Source organism: Halichoerus grypus, chromosome 2, assembly GCF_964656455.1.
Source record: "Halichoerus grypus chromosome 2, mHalGry1.hap1.1, whole genome shotgun sequence".
NCBI classification, from domain to species: Eukaryota; Metazoa; Chordata; class Mammalia; order Carnivora; family Phocidae; genus Halichoerus; species Halichoerus grypus.
Window position 1 is genome coordinate 151,581,830 of NC_135713.1, and position 21,163 is coordinate 151,602,992.

At 45.3% G+C, this 21,163-nt stretch overlaps 1 protein-coding gene across 25 annotated transcripts in view; it reads right to left on the reverse strand.

The window, feature by feature from the left end:
• The window catches only part of LOC118519108 (polyunsaturated fatty acid (12S)/(13S)-lipoxygenase, epidermal-type-like), a 156,209-nt gene that overhangs the window by 43,243 nt on the left and 91,803 nt on the right, over positions 1–21,163 (reverse strand). For 6 of the 25 annotated variants that reach the window (XM_078067817.1, XM_078067813.1, XM_078067816.1 and 3 more), the window contains 4 exons: positions 13,803–13,906; positions 13,501–13,710; positions 11,624–11,710; positions 4,731–11,380 (listed from right to left, as the gene is read on the reverse strand). The exons of 6 other annotated variants lie outside the window; for them this stretch is intronic. In XM_078067817.1, coding sequence (XP_077923943.1) covers positions 11,207–11,380; positions 11,624–11,710; positions 13,501–13,710; positions 13,803–13,814 — 483 coding nt within the window. In that variant the 5' untranslated portion in view covers positions 13,815–13,906 and the 3' untranslated portion in view covers positions 4,731–11,206. 13 more of the 25 variants (XM_078067814.1, XM_078067815.1, XM_078067821.1 and 10 more) reach the window with 10 other exon arrangements.

Sequence of the window (21,163 nt, forward strand, 5' to 3'; positions counted from 1 at the left end):
ACCTACGTGCCCATATATGGAGGGACTTGCAGCCAGGTCCTCGTGTCACTCATTTACACGTATTACAGGGTAAATGGTACCGCCAAGGCTTGGACCTCCGAGTAGTTCTCGGGGGGCTCTTGGGTCTGGTACTTACTGCGATTCCCCCTCAATGCACTTTATAGCGTCTAGAATGTAAAGCTGAAATCAATTTCTCTACCTGCTTTCAGTCTTTCACGAACAGGTTGAAATCTGCTGTGTGGACAGTCCTCCCTCTCCTGTGCCTTTTGTCCCTGCTCACCTAGACCTTTTGCTTCCTTGTTCTCTGCTGGTGGGAGCGTCAGGGCATAGCACGTGGTCACTTGGCCAGGCTTCTGCAGTGTGCCCCTCGCCGGGTCCGCCGAAGCACGGAGAGCTCCCCCCCAGCGTTTCGGGGAAACATCCACCGCAGTCGCGACATGTTCAGTTGCCACTAATCACATCACCCCCGGTAACAAAAGACAAGCCCGTGTCAAGCTGGCTTGCGTAATACAGGGGACTCACCAGTTCATACAACAGAATCTAGGAGCGTGGCAGCTTTAGGAGGAGTTTGACGCAGTGTTTTCAAAGTTACGGTTTCTCCGGATCTTTCCGTCCTGCCTCACACGGGGTCAGCCTTGTCCTGAGGCTGTTTCGATCACAGTGGCAAAGCCTTGGTACTTACTCCAGGCTTGACATGTGAGCCCGATATGATCTAGAAAGGGGCGGGGGGATGCATTCCAAACGAGGCTCCTGAGAGTCACCCAGATGAGGCCACAGAAATTACACCACCATTCTGTAATCAGTGGCTGTTTCCAAGCACAACCCCATGAACATTTCACATCACTAGAGCTAAAGAGAACATTCTAGAAGCCTTCCCTGACAAAACAGCAGATAACAATAAAATAAAATAGCACGATCAAAAGCCAGAGACAATAAAACAGTGCTTATATTTACACCGAATTGTTAAATGTCACGAAAGACTGGAGATATTTAAGATGCACAAGGAGTTAGATCAGTAAGGAAGCTACCGGAACAAAGGCAAAAACCAAGAAGAGAAAAACTTGGGATTTAGTGAGCAGAGGATCCGACGTGGGAGAACAATAAAGGCGAATTCCAGAATAAAAACCGTTTATCAGAGCTGAAGAGCAGCCAGTTCGGGTTGGTGCAGGACAGAGGGCTCTGGGAAGGGATGAAATGTCCCTGATGTATTATCTCACATACTTTATAATTAAAAAATAAAATGGATAGACATTTTACAGAGGGGATGGAGCACACGGGGGACAGTGAAGGACAGGTACGTACAAAATTAAGCAAATAAAAATCAAGGCAATTATTAGTTTCCAGGGAAGCAATGCTGGGCAAGAAAGGAAGTACAATCTTGTGCTTATTGGACTCTGCAGTGAACAATATTTATGTAATCAAAAAAAATGTAAACTCTTGAATATCGATTTAACAAAAATTTAGGTATAATTGTACGGGAGAGCCTGGGGGACGGTGGAAATTCGGCGGAGAGTCTAAGAAAGCTAATTGCTCATTACTGTTGCAGAAAGGCAAATAATCAGTAAATAGTTTCTTTTTTTTTTTTTACAGTACCATTTACAGTAAATAGTTTCTCAAACAGATTGCTCCATAAACAGAAGTACGAGGGTATTATTTAGAAATGAATATAAGCATCAGAAGAAATATTTCAGCAACGTGAAATATGGCTGTTTCCAGGGAACGAGAAGGCAGGGCAAAGGATCATTTTCCCCCTGTGACGTTCTATCTATTTTATATAAAGACATATCTGAAGCGATAATGTTCACGGTTGATTATTCTGGGTAGCCAGTATGCGGGTGTTTGTCACATTATTCTCTGGGGTATATTCCACCATGCTGCCCCACGAGCAGGGGCCGGGTGGAAGGAGGGGGCCCCGGGCTCTCAGCTGCGTCGCCCCACAACCTGTCCTCAGTGACAGGTAGTTGGGAGCAGGATGAAGAGTGTGAACATGTTTTTGGAAAAGTGCATCAAATGCGAATAGCCTTCCGACGGGAGCTAGAGGGAAAAGGAGCTCTGAATTCTTGGTCTTACCAGCCTGGAGTGGGGTTTCCATCTCACTGGGAGGGAGAAAGGAATGAGCAGATCTGGGTTTAAGTGCCACTTATTAAAAATAAACTGAGTTTTAATAGATTTTTTGAATAAATATTTCTTCATTTGCTGTATGCCCATAGGACCATGTCCAGAGATTTGAAACGGTTCCTTTTTAATCTTTTTTTTTTTTTGAGAGAGAGAGAGAGAGCATGCTTGAGCATGGGGGGGGGGCAGGGGCAGAGAGAGAGAGAGAGGGAGAGAGAATCTCAAGCAGGCTCTACACTCATCTCAGAGCCAACACAGGGCTTGATCTCACAACCCTGAGATCTTGACCTGAGCCGAAATCCAGAGTCAGAGGCTTAACCGACTGAGCCATCCAGGTGCCCCTGGAGGAAGAGTTCTGACCGGATATGGGGGACTGGTTTTTCTCTGTTTCTTTCCAAGATGCCATAACCATGAGTGTAAGCAAAGGACCCACAGTGAGAGAGTTGGAACAGAGCTGAAGTGAGTGGGAAATCTGGACAGATTTTAGAAGCCCGTGCGGGGAGCCATGACTGAGGAAGGGGACAGAGGGAGCCGCGGGCCAGGAAAGGGGAGAAGCAGTTTGCATTTGGAAAGGAGCTGATCATTTTTTCAGATCCTTAGATGGAGTCCTGAATTCCAGATATAAGGCATGATGAAAGAGAATTGGGAAGAAATAGATTCAAATAGATATTAATTCAACAGAATACTTGATTCTTCCTCCCTCTCCCCTCACAGAATACCCAGCTAGATGTTCACTTGTTAGGCAAAAACCCACAAAGGGCTCTTTTCTACTGGAAGTAAACAAACTGGAAAGTACCTGAGAAAGTGGAGGTGTTGTTGCCCTGGTACAGAGCTCTCTGTATCGGGGCATTTCTGTAGGCGGTGGGGGCTGCCCTCCCATACCCACTGTCCTGTTTCCGTGAGAGGCCAGCTCTGCAGGGAACACCCAGCTCTGCAGGAAAAAGGACTGTGGAGGGAGGATGTGAAGCACACAGAGCTCTCCTGAACCGATGGTGGGAGCTGAAATTGGCACAGCCACGTTGGGAAAGTTTTTGGCAATATTTACAAAGAACGAGCATATGCATAGCCCAGGATCCAATAACTCACTCCCAATTATCCATCCAACGGACGTGTTTATGTATGTTTGCTGAAAGACATGCACTATAAGGTTCATAGCACTACTATGCATAATAGTCCCCGACTGGAAACTGCAATCAGGAATGAAACGAGCACATTACTTATGGTATATTTGCACAAAAGAACTCCATGCGGCCTCGAGAACGAAAGCACAGCTCATTAGCAGCCATGCGGATGAATTTCACAAACATGGTACTGAACAAAAGAACATGCATGAAGCGACTTTATTATACAAAGTACAGAGACGGGCAAAACGAATCCACGCGGCCAGAGGTCAGACCGGTGGTTACCCTTTGGAGGAGGGTACTGACTGGAAGGGGTCATGAAAAAGACTTCTGGGTTGTTGTTTTTCCCTTTTATCTGGGTGCTGATTATCTGAGTGTGTTCAGTTGGAGAAAGCCATCAAGCTGTACACTAGTAACAATGCACTTTTTAAAATAAAGATTTTATTTATTTATTTGAGAGCAAGATAGCGAGAGAGAACATGAGCATGAGCAGGGACGGGGGAGAGGGAGAGGCAGGCTCTTTGGTGAGCAGGGAGCCCGCGCGGGGCTTGGTCCCAGGACCCTGAGATGGGGTGTTCCCAATATGGGAAAGTCTCTGTTATTTTTCTGACCTCTAGCCCTCTGCATTTAATGTTGGGGGTGGGGTGGAGGAGATGGGCTGTAAGCCCGTGGTGCATAACTGTCCAGATGCATTGTTGGTTCTCCCAGGTGAAGGCAGACAGGTATTGGGAATCAGTGGGGACCTCGAGATGGAAGCATGAGTCAGTACCAGCGAAGTGACTGGTATCGGGGATACTGAAGTGAGGATGATCATGAGGGTTTGAAACTAGAGGGAATCTAGGCTTTATTGGTTTATTTATGGCCCATGGGTCTTGGGCTAATAGACATCTTTCCCATTAGGTTTTAAAAAAATTAGTAGACTATTATTATTTTTTAATTTAAACTCAATTTAGTTAGTGTATTATTAGTTTCAGAGCTAGAGTTCAGTGATTCATCAGTTGCATGTAACACCCAGTGCTCATCACATCACGTGCCCTCTTCAGTGCCCGTCACCCAGTTACCCCATCCTCCCACCTACCAACCCTCCAGCAACCCTCAGTGTGTTCCCTATGATTAAGAGTCTCTTATGGTTTGCCTCCCTCTCTGTTCTTATTTTATTTTATTTTATTTTATTTTTGTTTCCCTTCCACAATGTTCATCTGCTTTGTTTCTTAAATTCCACATATGAGTGAAATCATATGGTATTTGTCTTGGAGAAAGGGGAACCCTTTTACACTGTTGGTGGGAATGCAAACTGGTGCAGCCACTCTGGAAAACAGAACGAAGCTTCCTCAAAAAGTTATAAATGGAATTATCCTACAACTCAGCAATTGCACCACTACATATTTATCCAAAGGATACAAAAATAGTCATTCAAATGGGCACACGCACCCCAATATTTATAGCAGCAATGTCCACAACAGCCAAACTATGGAAAGAGCCCAGATGTCCATCGACAGATGAATGGATAGGCTTTATTTTTTAGAACAGTATTAGATTTACAGAAAAATTGAGTAGATAGTACAGAGAGTTCCCACATATCCCTGCCGCCCATCTTGTGCATAGTTTTTCCTATTAACGTTCCACATTAATAATAATATATAATGCATTGTGCATTAATATTTTACATTTGTTACAATTATTGAACTGATATTGACATAGTAACGAAAGTCAAGTAACTATATGAACTAATATTGAAATTTACTAAAGTCCAGAGCTTACGTTAAAGTTGACTGTGTTCTACAGTTGTAAGGGTACAATGACATGTATCCACCATGACAGCATCATACAGATTAGTTTCACTGATCTAAAATCTTCCGGTGCTCCACCTGCTCATCCTTCCCTCCTCCCCCACAACCTCTTTGGCAACCACTGATTTTTTTACTGTCTCGATAGTTCTGCCTCTTTGAGAGTGTCATATAGTTGGAATCATGCAATATGCAGCCTTTTTAGACTGGCTTTTTTTTTTTTTAACTTAGCAATATGCATTTACATGCATTTAGGGCTCGTCATGTCTTTTCATGGCTTGATAGCTCATTTGTTTTCATCGTTGAATAATATTCTATTGTCTGCATGCACCACAGTTTGTTTATCCACGCTATTGACGGTTTTTGACAATTCTGAAGAAAATGGCTATAGAGATTCACGTGCAGATTTTTGTGTTGACATAATCGCTTAACCACCAGGAGCGCAAAATTGCTGAAATTTAGCTTTGTAAGAAACTGTGCAACTGTCTTCCAAAGTGGCTTCTCATCAGCAATGAATGAGTGTTCTCATCGCTCCACATTCTTGTCAGTATTTAGTATTGTCCGTTTTTTGTTTTTTATTTTAGCCAGCCTAATCACTATGTAGTGGTATCTCGCTGTTTTCATTTACAATCTCCTAATGACGTATGACATTGAGCATCTCTTCATATGCTCATTTGCCATCTGTACATCTTCTTTGATGAAGTGTCTGTCCAGATCTTTTGCCGATTATTAAATTTGTATTCTTAATGGCGGTAAAATGCACATAACATAAAACTTACCATCTTTGCCATTTCTCTGTGTACAGTTCAATCGCATTAAGTGCATTCACACTGTCCTGCAACCCATCCCCAGAACTCTGTTCATCTTGCAAAGCTGGAACTCTATATCCGTGAAACAAGTACCTATTCCTCCAGTATCGGCCACCCCCACCCCAGACTCTTGTGACCAGCATTCTATTCCTGTCTCCATAAATCTGACTACTCCAGGTACTCCGTAGAAGTGGAATCATGCAGGTTTTGTCTGCGTTTGCCCATTTGTAAAACTTTGTTTCCTGATTGTTGAGTTCTTTTTATACTTCGGAAACAACTCTCTTATGGGATATGTGTTTTGCAACTATTTTCTCCTGGTCTGTGGCTTGTCTTCTCATGCTTTTTAACAGAATCTCCAGCAGACCATAAGCTCTTAGGTGTTTTACATGGAAAATGAAGGTGTTACGGGGTCTGCAAAGAGGAACGAGGAGCTGTCTTCAAGGAGTCCTTGAATACTAGGTCTGAGACCTTCAACTGCTTCAGGTTTTAAAGGGTACTGGGATGGTCCAGAGAGGGGCACGTGGGGTCTATTTCCACTTTTAAGGGCTCTGCTTCCTAAATATGTCCTATGTCTATTGATCTTGTAGCCAGAAGGGACTCAGGAATGTGAGTGTGTTCTGAATGAGGGACTGTCAGAGGGCCTGGGTAGTGGGAGGGGATAAGATGTCCATTGACTGGGATTATTATTTCAACCAGTGTGTTTAAGGGTATCTGGGGAAGATGGGGCAGATTCCTCAGAGTGGAGTCATTGACACTGACATCTGTTGGATTCTCCTCTTCCTCCTCCTCTTCTTCTTCTTCCTCTTCCTCCTCCTATTCTTCTTCTCCTTCTTCACCACTTTTAACCCACTATCTTGTTTCTGGCAATATTGACCAGTGTCCCAGTGTATTCAAAGTTGCAGGGAGGTCAAGGGTGGCTCCAGGCCCTTGGGATGATTTCCCTGGAGTTGTTTCAGCTGGAGAGCCATGAGCTTGCTTTGCTAGATCCCTCAGCTTTCTCAGCCTGTGCGTCTTTATGGTGTTGTGCTGGGTCTCAGCTCAGCACATGGTTCTCAGAGAGAGGGGAACTCTGCTTAGTTAACCTGATGGCTTTGAATAGCCTTTCTTTGGCACAGAGCCCATTGACAACACTGGTAACGAAAGTGGACGACATGTAATCATAGAGTTAAGCTCAAATAATCCTTTCAGATGTTTTGTAAGTGGAAGTGGTGTTTATAGTTAGAGACTGATTCTGTGTGGTCCGCACCCTTGAATCTTTGACAAGTCAATTTTAGATGGAAGTCCATGGGTATAGAATCTAAAGGCTTTTCTTTGGTCTGTTCAGCTCTGTGATGGGTCGCAGTATATTTTGGTTTAACTGTACGTCTTTATTAATTTTGGTCTTCTCAAACTACAGGGAGACATCTCAGGGTCCCATGAGAAACTGCACTATTGATAAAGATCTGAAAGCCTGGAGAATAGGACCCTAAAACTAACCTAAATAGTGCAGAAAATCCCTGCCTTCAATACAGTTTCCCTTTCAGATCTTCACAAAGCCACAGCATGATCTGCAACTGATGACTTCCCCTTGGTCCATCTGTGCCCAGTATGGGTCCCCTTCAGCTCAGTCACACGCTCGGCTCTGCTTTAAATCTTGGGGTTTCCTTGTGCATAATGATGATCTCTACTATTTGTTGAATGCTTATTAAACCTTACATATTGTGTTTAGAGCAGTGTTCACAGTAACTCTTTTAATGTCCAAGCAGCTCTATGATGTAGGTGCTATTGTTTTTATTTTGTAGATGAGTGTGCAAGGACTCTGAGATGCTCAGTAATGTGTTACGGATCATACAGCAAGTTAGAGGCGGGGCTAGAAGTGGACTCAAGTGTGTCTGGCTCAAAAGTTTGTGCCCTTAACCACTACTCCAGACTTCCTCTATCATCTCACACTCTGAGATTCTTCCCTTGAGATGGTCTCAAATCTTTAGGTCTCACTCACAGCAGATGATCTTGTTTGAATATGACCTAACCTTGTTTTGACTTGGAGGGTTTTTCCCATTGCCTAAAGGTTTTGCAGTAGTGAGGATGCGGTGGAATTTCCCAAAGTCACCTTGACAAGTTTGTTATTAATTTTTTGATTCACATTTCCTAATTTGAGATAACGGATGCAAATAACTGGTAGTTTCTCCCCCTAAAGGGGATATTTGCTGAAGGCATAGTACCATGGCCATCTCTTGGCAGCCATACTCATGTTCCTATGTTGTAGAGAAAAAAAATTCTATATTCTCTCTCTCCCTCTCTCTCTCTGTATAGATGTTTACAGATCTATATCTATAGAGGGGTAGATCTATATCCCTCTATATATCTTTAACTATATCTATATGTCTTTAACCATCATCCCTATGGTTCCTGTCTCTGAGAAAGAAATTCACATAGAAATCCACAGAGAAATTTAGTGTACTTCTGGCATATGAGCCATCGTCAGAAACTTAACGACCATGTGTTTAAGTGTCTTGGCAGCGAGCCGGAAACCTCCCCGTGTCCCTGCTGACCTCTTTGCTATATTGCCTTGCCTTGGGGGCACAAATGGGGAGTGCAGAGAGCATGGTAGTCCAGCCCTTAAATGTTACCATCCTCCTGCTCACATGCTGGATTCCGTGATAATGGTGGAAATCACTTCACAGTGAAATATTCTAATATCTTTGATCATAACTAAGGGCTCAAATAGAGACAGGATTTGGTGGAGTGGTGAAGTCTGGGGAGAGAGCTCCCTAAAATCTCTTGTTCCACCCAGATATCTTCTTCAGTTGCCAGATTCTCCACTTTCACAGTTATTAATAACAAGTTTGCTGTTAGAAAGCAGGTGCTGAGATGATTCGGACGTCACCATTCATCAAGACTCACAATCAATTTCTTGATTTGGCACCAGTCGCCTCGTATCACTGACTAATCGAAAAGTGTGCCATCACAGAGTTACGTAAGTATTCTGCTTTTCCATCTGCTTTCAGAGGGGAAAGCTTGAACTGAGATTTTTCTCTTCTGCTGCGTCACAGGGTCACAAGACCGCCATTCTTAGATTTGGCTACTGCATCTCCCAAAGCCTTGCCCTGAGTGGTCATACGATGAGCCCCAGAAGACAGTGGCGATTGCTTAACCAAGTGCTCCCATCCTAGGATGGGGGACCCTCACTAGCCCTTCACTCCATCTCGGTTTTTCCACCCCACGCAGAGCTTACTGAAGGCATCAGTTCAAAAATGATTCTGTTATCAACCACCCCATTCTGATCACTACAAAAACAGGGCAGGTAGAACAAGTCACCAGTGTTCTGTGGAGTTCAGTGTTTCGAAGGGAAAGTTCCTACTTTCTTACCAACATGAGAGAAGGGTAGGGTTGTTTTCTCTCTAAAGCCAAGGTTCGGGGTATGTGTGCAAGAGAAGCTCTCCTAAACACTGAGGAAGTCTGCTACAAAGGGAATGTTCTGGATAAATTCCTCTTGTGTCTCTAAATCCATTTTGTACTCTTATGCACTGTTGTGTCTTCCATGGGAGTATGACCTTATGGGATGTATATCTATATATAAATTTTTAAATTTTAATTCAAATTATTTTTTAATTTAAATTTTGTTAGTTAACATATAGTGCAATATTGGTTTCTGGGGTAGAATTCAGTGATTCATCACTTACATACAACACCCAGTGTTCATCACAAGTGCCCTCCTTAACACCCATCACCCATCTAGCCTATTCCCCACCCTCCTCCATCAACCCTCAGTTTGTTCTCTGTACTTAGGAGTCACTTATGGCTTGTTTCCCTCTCTCTTTTCTTCTTTTCACCCTTCCCAAATGTCCATCTGTTTTGTTTCTTAAATTCCACATATGAGTGAGATCATATGGTATTTATCTTTCTCTGACTGACTTATTTCACTTAGCATAATATACTCCAGCTCCATCCACATTGTTGCAGGTGGCAAGATTTCATTTTTTAAAAGATTTTATTTATTTATTTGAGAAAAAGCAAGAGAAGGAGAGAGAGCACCAAGGGAGAGCGAGAGGGAGAAGCAGACTCCCCACTGAGCAGAGAGCCTGACATGGGGCTCAATCCCAGAACCATGAGATCATGACCTGAGCCAAAGGCAGACACTTAACCGACTGAGCCGAGTGGCCCAGATTTCATTCTTTTTGATGGCTGAGTAATATTCCAGTGTGTGTGTGTGTGTGTGTGTGTGTGTGTGTGTGTGTGTGTGTACACACACCATATCTTCTTTATCCATTCATCAGTTGATGGACATTTGGGCTCTCTCCATAGTTTGGCTATTGTAGATAATGCTGCTATAAACATTGGGGTGCATGTATCCCTTCGAATCTGTATTTTTGTATCCTTTGGGTAAATACCTAGTAGTGCTGTTGCTGGATCTTAAGGTAGTTCTATTTTTAACTTTTTGAGGACACTCCATACTGTTTTCCACAGTGGCTGCACCAGTTTGCATTCCCACCAACAGTGCACAAAGGTTCCTTCTTATCCACATCCTTGTCAACACTTGTTTCTTGTGTTGTTAATTTTAGCCATTCTGACAGGTGTGAGGTGGTATCTCACTGTGGTTTTGATTTTTATTTCCCTGATGATGAGTGATGTTGAGCATCTTTTCATGTGTCTGTTGGCCATCTGGATGTCTTCTTTGGAAAAGTGTCTATTCATGTCTTCTGCCCATTTCTTAACTGGATTATTTGGTTTTTGGGTGTTGAGTTTAGTAAGTTCTTTACAGATTTTGGATTCTAGGCCTTTATCAGATATGTGGTTTGCAAGTATCTTCTCCCATTCCATAGGCTGCCTTTTAGTTTTGTTGATTGTTTCCTTTGCTGTGCAGAAGCTTTTTAGGGGCTCCTGGGTGGCTCAGCCGTTAAGCGTCTGCCTTCGGCTCAGGTCATGGTCCCGGGGTCCTGACTGGTGGGCACGGAAGGCTGTACAGGAGGGTGAGGAGGGAAGGGGCTGGAGAATCAGGCTCGATCCTTCGGATTTCTGAAGGATGCTCTGGAGTGATGCCTGGAAGCTCAGGGAACCCAAGGTGGGGTGGCTTAGGACAACACTGTGAGATGGTACAGATTGTTGGCAGGTGGGTGCGAGTTGACACAGGCCGATGGGGAGGGATCTGAGCTTAGCCCCGGTCCTGGGCACCCTGCAGCCCGCTCTCAGCGATCTCTCTACATCAAGCCTGCAGCTCCGGATCATCCCTCACAGCTTCATCACTCTTGTAGAAAAGCCCGACCATCCCCTCCACGTACCTGCTTCCCAGGCAAGAAAGCCCTTGGCCTCAGGTGGCCGTCACAGGACCAGCTGGACCTATAGCCCCCCTCATTCTCTCCAGCAAGCCCACTGGGCCCCCCTTTCTGTGTCATCCTCACCCGCTGATGATTCCCCACAGCCTGAGGGCATCTTGGCCATAGAGAGAAGACCTCACATCCAAGAGCCTACGGTCAGCCAGGTCGTCAGGAGGGCAGAGGGAACGGTAGGTCAAGCAAGTGGCGGCTCTCTGGAGAATGTCCACGTGGCCTCCACTACCGGTGCTCACCACCTGAGGACGACCCCACAGCACATACACCAGGGTTAGCCATGTCAGGAGTTCAGGGTCAGATTCCAGGTCAATGGTCCTGCTCAGGCCCCTCTAAGGAGAAGCCTCCTCAGGTGTGAGGCAGATCAGGGAGAGGCCTTCATGGAGGATGCTGGGCTTGTGGGGGGTTGGGAGGGTAAGTCAAACAACCCTCAGGATTCTCCCACTGTTGAACCCTCTGCCCTCTTTACCCATCCCTTTCCATACCAGATCAAAAATTCCCCATTTGGAGACAAGATTACTCCGGGCCAGGATGTTGATCTCCATGGTGTAGCGGAAGTGAGGGATCAGGAGCTGATTGGGGAGAAAGAAACAGGACCGTTATAGGGACCCCAGGATCTTAGGGGAGCGGAAATTAAAGGACCAGGGACAGAGAAGAGGGAGGGCATGGGTCTCCATAAAAATGAGAGACCTCCCGTTGGATTGGATTGGATCAGGTTAAGATTTGGGAAAAGAAAGATGGGAAAATATCTGCCCAAGGCCTCCCAAGATCAAGGGTTTTACAAGTTCACTTATTTGCACAGTCTCGCATTATTTGTAAGAATCCCAGGAATCTCTTGTCTCACGCCACAAAACCTAGCAAGTTTCCCACATATGGAACTATCTCATGTGTCTCTTACTCCCATCGAGAAAGTATCTCTGCTCCCTGCGAAGGCAAAGTCTCCCGTCCTCTTTTCCCTTCTCGTGATGTCACTCCTGCAATCTCTCCCTCTCCTTCCCCTCCCTTCCTCCCCCTCCACCCCACCTCTTCCTCCCCCCAACCTCTCTCCCTCTCCCACCCCCCCCACTCCCTCCCCTCTCCCTCCCCTCTCTCCCTCCCCCCTCTCCTCCCCCCTTCCCTCTCTCTGTCTCCCTCTGTTTCACACACACACACACACACACTTCATCCTGGATACCCTGACAGAGGAAACCCTGGCCTCGCCCCCCACACACCCCTTCCCATCAGCGTCCTCACTTCTTGCTTCCCTTCCACAGCAAGTCTTCTTAAAGGAGTGACCCTGCACTGTCTCTCCCGCTCACCTACCACCACCCCCACTCCCCTAGGATAGCACTCACCAGTGGGTAACCAGAGGCTTCCATACTGACATCCAAATGTGGCTTCTCTGTTTGTGACTTCTAAGCATTTGACGTAGATGATAATGCCTCCCTCTTCAACACCTTCTCCTCTCGGCCGCCTTGACGTCATGCCTTTTGTTTCCCTCCTGCCTCAATGGCTGTCCCTTCTCTTGCTCCTTGTCTTACTTCACTCCGCCCTCCCAGTTTATAAAGGCCGGGCGCCCTCCACTTACGTCCTGGGCCGAATTCTCTGCTGTAGCTACAGACCCCAGACAGCTTCATCTAGTACAATGGCTTTCGGTAGCTCTGTTTTCTGATAACCCCAAAGTCTGTATCTCCAACCCTGACGTGTTCAGGGACCCCAGGCTCCTGTATCTGACTGCCCTCTGACATCTTCAGGTGCGTGTCTGTAAGTGTTGGAAACCACTCGTGCTCAGAAAGAACTCTTGATTCTTCTCCCCACCGAGTAACACGGCTTCCTCTCACCCTTTCTCCTACCCAGTACTTCAATCCCTCACACCCTCCTCCTCAGCCATTATCCAGAGCCGTCTACAGACCTCTCTGACGGGAACGTCCCCATCCCTTACTACCCACCTGGCAACCTCTGGAGGCCACATTTTTTTTTTTTTTAAGATTTTATTTATTTATTTGACAGAGAGAGACACAGCGAGAGAGGGAACACAAGCATGGGGAGTGGGAGAGGGAGAAGCAGGCTCCCCGCGGAGCAGGGAGCCCGATGCGGGGCTCGAGCCCAGGACCCCGGGACCATGACCTGAGCTGAAGGCAGACGCTTAACGACTGAGCCACCCAGGCGCCCCTGGAGGCCACATTTCAACAATGCTCCCAGCCCTGGGTGTGTGTCCGTGCGTGCACGTGTGTGTGTGTGTGAGTGCGTGTACGCACATGTGCATTTAAACCGAGATGGCTACTAACCTAACATGCCACAAGGTTAGACTCGGAGGAGGTGCTTACCCCAGCTGCAAGGGGGTGTGATACAAAGGGCGATCAAATACAGAAGAGACGCTGACCTTGTAGATGGGATGCAGGCTGGGCAGGGTCCTCATTGTGGCCACAGAAATAACCTCAGCCATCAGGTGTCCCCTCAGGAGGTGTGACTGTAACTGGTGCAGCTGGAAATCAGAGCTACGGACCCAGGTCTTGGCCAGCAGCCAGGGCAGAGGGGGATCGGAGGGCGGGAACAGCATGGGTGGGGAGTGTCCATGATGAGGAGGCTGCAGCTAGAGCAGGGGAGAGAGTGGGGGCTCAGGACCCGTGTGCCTGAGTCTCTCAAGGACCCATGTCTGTGTGAAAGGTACCTAGCGCCTCTCACCTGGATGACCATGGGTAAGAGTCCGTCAGGTTGGAGCTTCAGCGTGACCAGAGGGGCGGCCACGTATTGTTGTTTCAAGATGGTAACATTAGGCTTGACCCCCTCTAGGAGGGAGAAAAGAAAGGAATAACAGGAGGAGATGGTTAGTTCAGTGGTTCTCAACCAGAAGTGATTTTTGCCCCCTCCCGCAGAGGATATTTGGCAATTTGGCAATGTCTGGAGGCATTTTTGGTTGTCACAACGAGGGGAGGGGGGATTCTAGCATCTAGTACTACTAAAGCATCCTACAATGCACAGGACAGCCCCACAACAGTTATGTGGCCCCAAATCTCAGTGTCAAAGTTGAGAAACCTTAAATGTAGAGGGAGGAGGGTGTCGATTAAAGTATTGATGGAAGAAATGGGGGGGTAGGAGACAGGCAACATGGCTGGGGCTGTGGGTGCACACAGGGAGCTCAGCACCTGGAGTTCTTTCTCCAGCTGGGTCTTCAAGTCCTCCATCCCTGGTGGCAGCACCAGCCGGGCTGGGAGGCTGGCGGACCACCTCAAGAGCATGGGGTTTGCACCGTTGAGGAACTGGTACCCAAAGAGGGTGTCATCCTTCCGGGAATTTCGAACCCGCTCTAAAGACATCAGTTGGGGAGCGTGCTGTGAGCTCTGAGCCCCTGATCCTACTAACAGATCACTCCCCCTATGCTCTGCCCCTCTTCTTTCAAAGCCCTGGTTTGGATATATGTGCATAGGTTTGGGAGGTGGCCGTAACTGGCCAGCCAGAGCAGTCTCTGCACGCGGGAATGTTCTTTGGAAATCCTCCAGTCTTTTAACTGGATTTGTGAGGTCCAGTGTCCCCTTGAGGACCACGCCCTCCAGCCTGTGGAAAGAATGGCAATGCTAGGAGATCAAGTAAGGACCCGACTTCTCATGTTGGGGTGCAAGTGCCCACCGTCCACCCGGCACATACGCTCTTGCGAGCGAGAAAGAGAAGTCGAGATCCTCATCCTCGTGGAATCTCTCATTCCTGGGAAGGTCCAACGGCCTTCTCCCTGCTACAGGCAGGATTAACCCATCTTCCCAGGAGCCCCACCTGGAGGAAGAACACGGAATCGGTGATAAGGGGGGCGGTGGGTTTCTTGGGATCTGGTAGAGGGGATCAGAGGCTTGCTCGGGCTCACGGGTACACCATCTTCCTTTCCTGGAGTTCCTGTTCCCGATGCGTCTTAAACAGGTTCTGGTCGTTGCTCACGGTCCTGGCTGGGCAAGGGGACACGAGCACCAGGTCTCCCCGGCCTCCGTCCACGCGGGCCCCACCCTTGCCACTTGTCCCCTCTCCTGCACCCCATCGTCCCCCTCTTACGTCACAGCATCCCCCGACCCCCTCTTCCGTGCCGCCCCCTGTTGCCCCGCCGCCCTCACCAGTGCCCTCGGGCAGGCAGACGACCTGGTTGCCCTGCACCCAGCTGGAGCAGGGGAAAAAGGCCTCGCCTTTAAAAATAAAACCTGTCTTCTTTGGAGGGGATGCTCAGTGTCGGTTCAATACAGGTGATTTGGAAGCTTCGTTGTAAAATCCGCTTGCTCTCTGATGCTACCTTGTCCACTTCAGCACCCTCTCTCTTTTTTTTTTTAAAGATTTTATTTATTTATTTGAGAGAGAGAATGAGAGAGAGAAAGCACGAGAGGGGGGAGGGTCAGAGGGAGAAGCAGGCTCCCCGCTGAGCAGGGAGCCCGATGCGGGACTCGATCCCAGGACTCCAGGATCATGACCTGAGCCGAAGGCAGTCGCTTAACCAACTGAGCCACCCAGGCGCCCTTTTTTTTTTTTTTAAAGATTTTATTTATTTATTTGAGAGAGAGAATGAGAGAGAGAGAGCACAAGAGGGGGGGAGCAGGAGAGGGAGAAGCAGACTCCCCGCTGAGCAGGGAGCCCGAGGTGGGACTCGCTCCCGGGACTCCAGGATCATGACCTGAGCCAAAGGCAGTCGCTCAACCAACTGAGCCACCCAGGCACCCTCAGCACCCTCTCTTAATGCTCAAGAATCGGGGACCGTGAGCGATCTCAACACTCGCTGCACAGCACGTCCACGGAGTTGTGTTGCTGCCATCCCTCGGGGACTGTCTTCTGCAGTTCACACTGTTGCCAATAAACCCTTGATTCTTCTTCCCCTCAAACTGGAAGCCCTCTCATCTTCGCATTGACTCCAACCCCTGACCGACTTCCCCTCCACTCTGTAACCTACCATTCATTGTCCTCCAGAGCCTCAACCTCTACTTAGAGAAGAACTTTCTGACAGCCTGCCACCATGTTCTGTCCACCGACCCTGCCTCCAGATCCCTACATTTCACATTTCACTTGTCCGCCGATCTGATCACAATTTATTATCACTTAAAACCCACCCGCAGTATGCCGCTCTTACTGTGGTTTATCTCTCTTTGAACTTTGTGCTCTCACACATCCTCTGAAGGAGAGCATGAGAAATTCCACTGACGTCACTCGTCAGAGGTTATCTCTGCCATCCACTACTGGTTGCTTGTGTGGATATGAAGGTCTATACGAGTAGTGTTTGGTTCTTGGGGCAATGTGTTTAGCTTCATGCTTATCCTTCCTATCGAAAGAACTCCTAGAGCAGGTTCTTTCAGTGCAATACTCCGCCATTTTTAGGCTGGATGTCCCATTGTTTGGCCTGGAAAAAACTGCAGTCCCGTGGCTTCTGCCTGTTCATGTGAAGCCACAGGAATCACTGACACGCTCCTCTGTACCCGTCAAGGACGGCGGAGAAGTAGGAGGAGCTGACAGTGGACCCACCTTCCCCCAGGGCAAAATATATTAAGATTCTTGCAGGCCTTCTTGGAAGTCCTTACTAGATTCAAAAATCTGCGGTAAGATTCCTTCATTCAAAAGCCTCCAATAGCAAACACGAGTTTCTATTTTAAAGTATGCCTCCAAATTCAGAAGACAGATCATTCCCTGTTCTTCTGAAATGGCAATGCTCCGTACTCCTGGGGCATCAGAACTCTTCTGCTAACTTTTATTTCACTGTCCTACATACCAGTGATGGCAAGGGGAGATTCACATTCTGCTGGCTTCCCTGCAGTAGCCAAGGACCCAATAGAAGACAGGTGACACATTTAAAACAGGATAATTGGAGGAGACAATGATGAAGGAGGGACAGGGGGTGAGAGACCCACAAAGGAATGCTACAAGATCCTGAGTCCATCAGCCCTGTAGCTGCCACCACCCATGGGCCTGAGGAAAAGGTTACTAAACCTAGAAAAGAGAAAGCTTTCTAAGGAAGCCTTCCTTGAAAGGAACAGTGTCCTTTTGTCAAGTCACACAGCCTAAAATGAACTTTTAGGGAGGGACCCAGGGGAACAAACATGCTGACTTCATTCTCCCTCCCTATGACCTCCTGGTGAGGCTCTCCATTGGACAAACCCAGCTAGAAACCAGGGGGTATGAAAGCCCATTAATTAACCTATAAAAAGCTTCTTTTTTTAAAGATTTTATTTATTTATTTGACAGAGAGAGACACAGCGAGAGGGGGAACACAAGCAGGGGGAGTGGGAGAGGGAGAAACAGGCTTCCCGCAGAGCAGGGAGCCCGATGTGGGGCTCAATCCCAGGACCCTGGGATCATGACCTGAGCCGAAGGTAGATGCCTAACGACTGAGCCACTTAGGCACCCTGGACCAGATGGACTTAACAGATATATTCAGAACATTCCATCCTAAAACAGCACAATACACATTCTTTTCAAGTGTACATGGAACATTCTCCAGAAGAGATCACATATTAGGTCACAAATTAGGCCTCAATAAATACAAAAAGACTGAAATCATACCATGCACTTTTTCTGAACACAACGCTATGAAACTAAAAGTCAACCACAAGAAAAAATTGGAAAGACAACAAATACATGGAGGTCAAACATGTTACTAAACAACGAATGGGTCAACCTGTAAATCAAAGAAGAACTAAAAAAACAAACAAACAAAAACAAAACAAAACATAGAAACAAATGAAAATGAAAACACAATGGTCCCAAACCTTTGGGATGCAGCAAAAGTGGTCCTAAGAGGGAAGTATATAGCAATACAGGCCTACTTTAGCAAGCAAGAAAAATCTCAAATAAGCAACCTAACCTTGCACCTAAAGGAGCTAGAAAAAGAACAACAATCGAATCCTAAAGTCAGTAGAAGGAAGGAAATAATAAAGATTAGAGCAGAAATAAATTATATATAAATTTTTAAAAACAATAGACCATTAAGCAAAAATGAACTATTGGACTTCATCAGGATAAAAAACTTTCGCACAGCAAAGGAAACAATCAACAAAACGAGAAGGCAACCTATGGGATGGGAGAAGATATTTGGAAATGACATATCAGATAAAGGGCTATAAAATACAAAATATATAAAGAACTTAACAAACTCAACACCCAAAAAACAAAAAATCCAGTCAAGAAATGGGCAGAAGACACGAACAGACATTTCTCCAAAGAAGACATACAAATGGCTAACAGACACATGAAAAAATGCTCAACATCACTTGACAGCAGGGAAATACAAATCAAAACCACATTGAGATACCACCTCACACCGGTCAGAATGGCTAAAATTAACAACTCAGAAAAAACAGATGTTGGCGAGGATGCAGAGAAAGGGGAACCATCTTGCACTGTTGGTGGAATACAAACTGGTGCAGCCACTCTGGAAAACAGTATGGAGATTCCTCAAAATGTTAAAAATAGGGGCTCCTGGGTGGCACATTCAGTTAAAGTGTCCGACTCTTGGTTTTGCCTCAGGTCATGATCTCAGGGCTGTGGGATGGAGCCCTGTGTCAAGCTCCATGCTTAGCATGGAGTCTGCTTGTCCCTCTCCCTCTGCTCTTCCCCACACTCATGCTCTCTCTCTCAAATAAACAAATAAAAAATTTTTTAAAATTAATTTAAAAAAAGTTAAAAAGAGAACTACCCTATAACCCAGCCACTGTACTTCAAGGTATTTATCCAAAAGATACAAAAGTAGTGATTCAAAGGGGCACATGCACCCCAATGTTTATAGCAGCTATGTCCACAATAGCCAAAATATGGAAAGAGCCCAGATGTCCATCGACAGATGAATAGGTAAAGAAGGTGTGATATATATATACAATGGAATATTACTCATCCATCAAAAAGAATGAAATCTTGCCATTTGCAATGACATGGATGGAACTAGAGGGTACTATGCTAAGCAAAATAAGTCAGAGAAAGACAAATACCATATGATTTCACTCTTATGTGGAATTTAAGAAACAAAACAGATGAACATAGGGGAAGGGAAGGAAAAATAAAATAAAATAAAAACAGAGAGGGAGGCAAACCATAAGAGACTCTTAACTATAAGAAACAAACTGAGGGTTGCTGAAGGGGAGTGGGGGGATGAGGTAATTGGGTGATGGGCATTAAGGAGGGCACTTGATGTAATGAGCATTGGGTGTTATATGCAACTGATGAATCACTAAATTCTACCCCTGAAACTAATAATACAATATATGTTAACTTAATTGAATTTAAATAAAATTTTTTTAAAACAGGGGCGCCTGGGTGGCTCAGTCGTTAAGCATCTGCCTTCAGCTCGGGTCATGGTCCCAGGATCCTGGGATCGAGCCCCACATCTGGCTCCCTGCTCATCAGGGAGTCTGCTTCTCCCTCTGCACCCCGCCCCCATTCATGCTTAAGTGCTCTCACTCTCTCTCTCTCTGAAATAAATAAAATCTTAAAAAAAAAAAAAAACTCCCAACAAACAAAAAAGTCCAGGACCAGTTGGTTTCACAGGCAAATTCTACCAAACATTCAAAGAGTTAATACCTATTCTTCTCAAACTATTCCAAAAAATAGAAAAGGAAGGAAAGCGTCCAAACTCACTCTATGTGGCCAGCATTACTCTGATACCAAAACCAGATAAAGACTCCACTGAAAAACAGAACTACAGGCCAATATCCCTAATGAACATGGATGCAAAAATTCTCCATAAAATACTAGCAAACATAATCCAACAATGTATTTTAAAAAATCATGCATCATGATCAAGTGGGATTTATTCTCAGGTTTCCAGGATGGTTCAATAGTCACAAATCAATCAGTGTGATATACCACATTAATTAAAGAAAGGATAAGAAAAATATGATCATTTCAATAGATGCAGAAAAAGCATTTGACAAAGTATAACATCCATTCATGATAAAAACCCTCAACAAAGCAGGGATAGATGGAACACATCTCAACATCATAAAGGCCATATACAAAAGACCTACAGCTAATATCATCCTCAATGGGGAAAAACTGAAAACTTTTCCCCTAAGATCAGGAGCAAGATAAGGATGTCTACTGTCACCACTGTTATTTAACATCATACTAGAAGTCCTAGCCACAGCAATCAGATAAGAAAAAGAAATAAAATCATCCAAATCAGCAAGGTAGAAGGAAAACTTCCACCATTTGCAGATATATAGGAAGGCTTAATATTTTAAAGATGACAATACTACCTAAACCATTCTGCAGTTTTCAATGCAATTCCTATCGAAATCCCAATAACACTTTTTTGCAGAAATGGAAAAACCCATCCTAAAATTCATATGGAATTTTAAGGGATCCTGAATAAGAAAAGTCTTGAAAAACAACAAATTTGAACACTTCCCTATTTAAAAACTTATCATAAACCTACAGTAATCAAAACAGTGTGTTACTGGCATGAAGATAGACATACAGACAAATGGAATACAATAGAGAGCACAGAAATAAATCTCCACATAGAGTTAACTGATTTTCAACAAGGGTGCCAAGACCATTCAGTCTCAGGAGGGGTGGGGATTAAAATCTTTTCAGCAAATGGTCCTGTCTAGGAAAACTGGATGTCCACATGCAAAAGAATGAAGTTGGAACCTTACATTACACATATACAAAAATTAACTCTAAATGGATCATAGACCTAAATTTAATATCTAAAGCTACAAAATTCTTAGACGAAAACCTAAGGGAAAATCTGCATGACCTTAGATTTGGAAATGGTTTAAAAAAATATATGACATTAAATGTGCAGGGCATAAAAGAAAAATTAGATAAAATAGATTACATCAAATAAAAAACTTTTGTGCACCAAAGGCCACTATCAAGAGTGAAAAGACACCCCATGTAATGGGAGTAAATATTTGCAAATCATATATATGACAAGAGATTAATATTCAGAATATACAAAGTACTCCTACAACTCAGTAATATAACTCAACTAAAAAACTGGCAAATGACTGGAATAGACATTTTCCCAAAGAAGACACACATAGCCAACAAGCATGTGAAAACATATTCCGCATCATTAATCATTATGG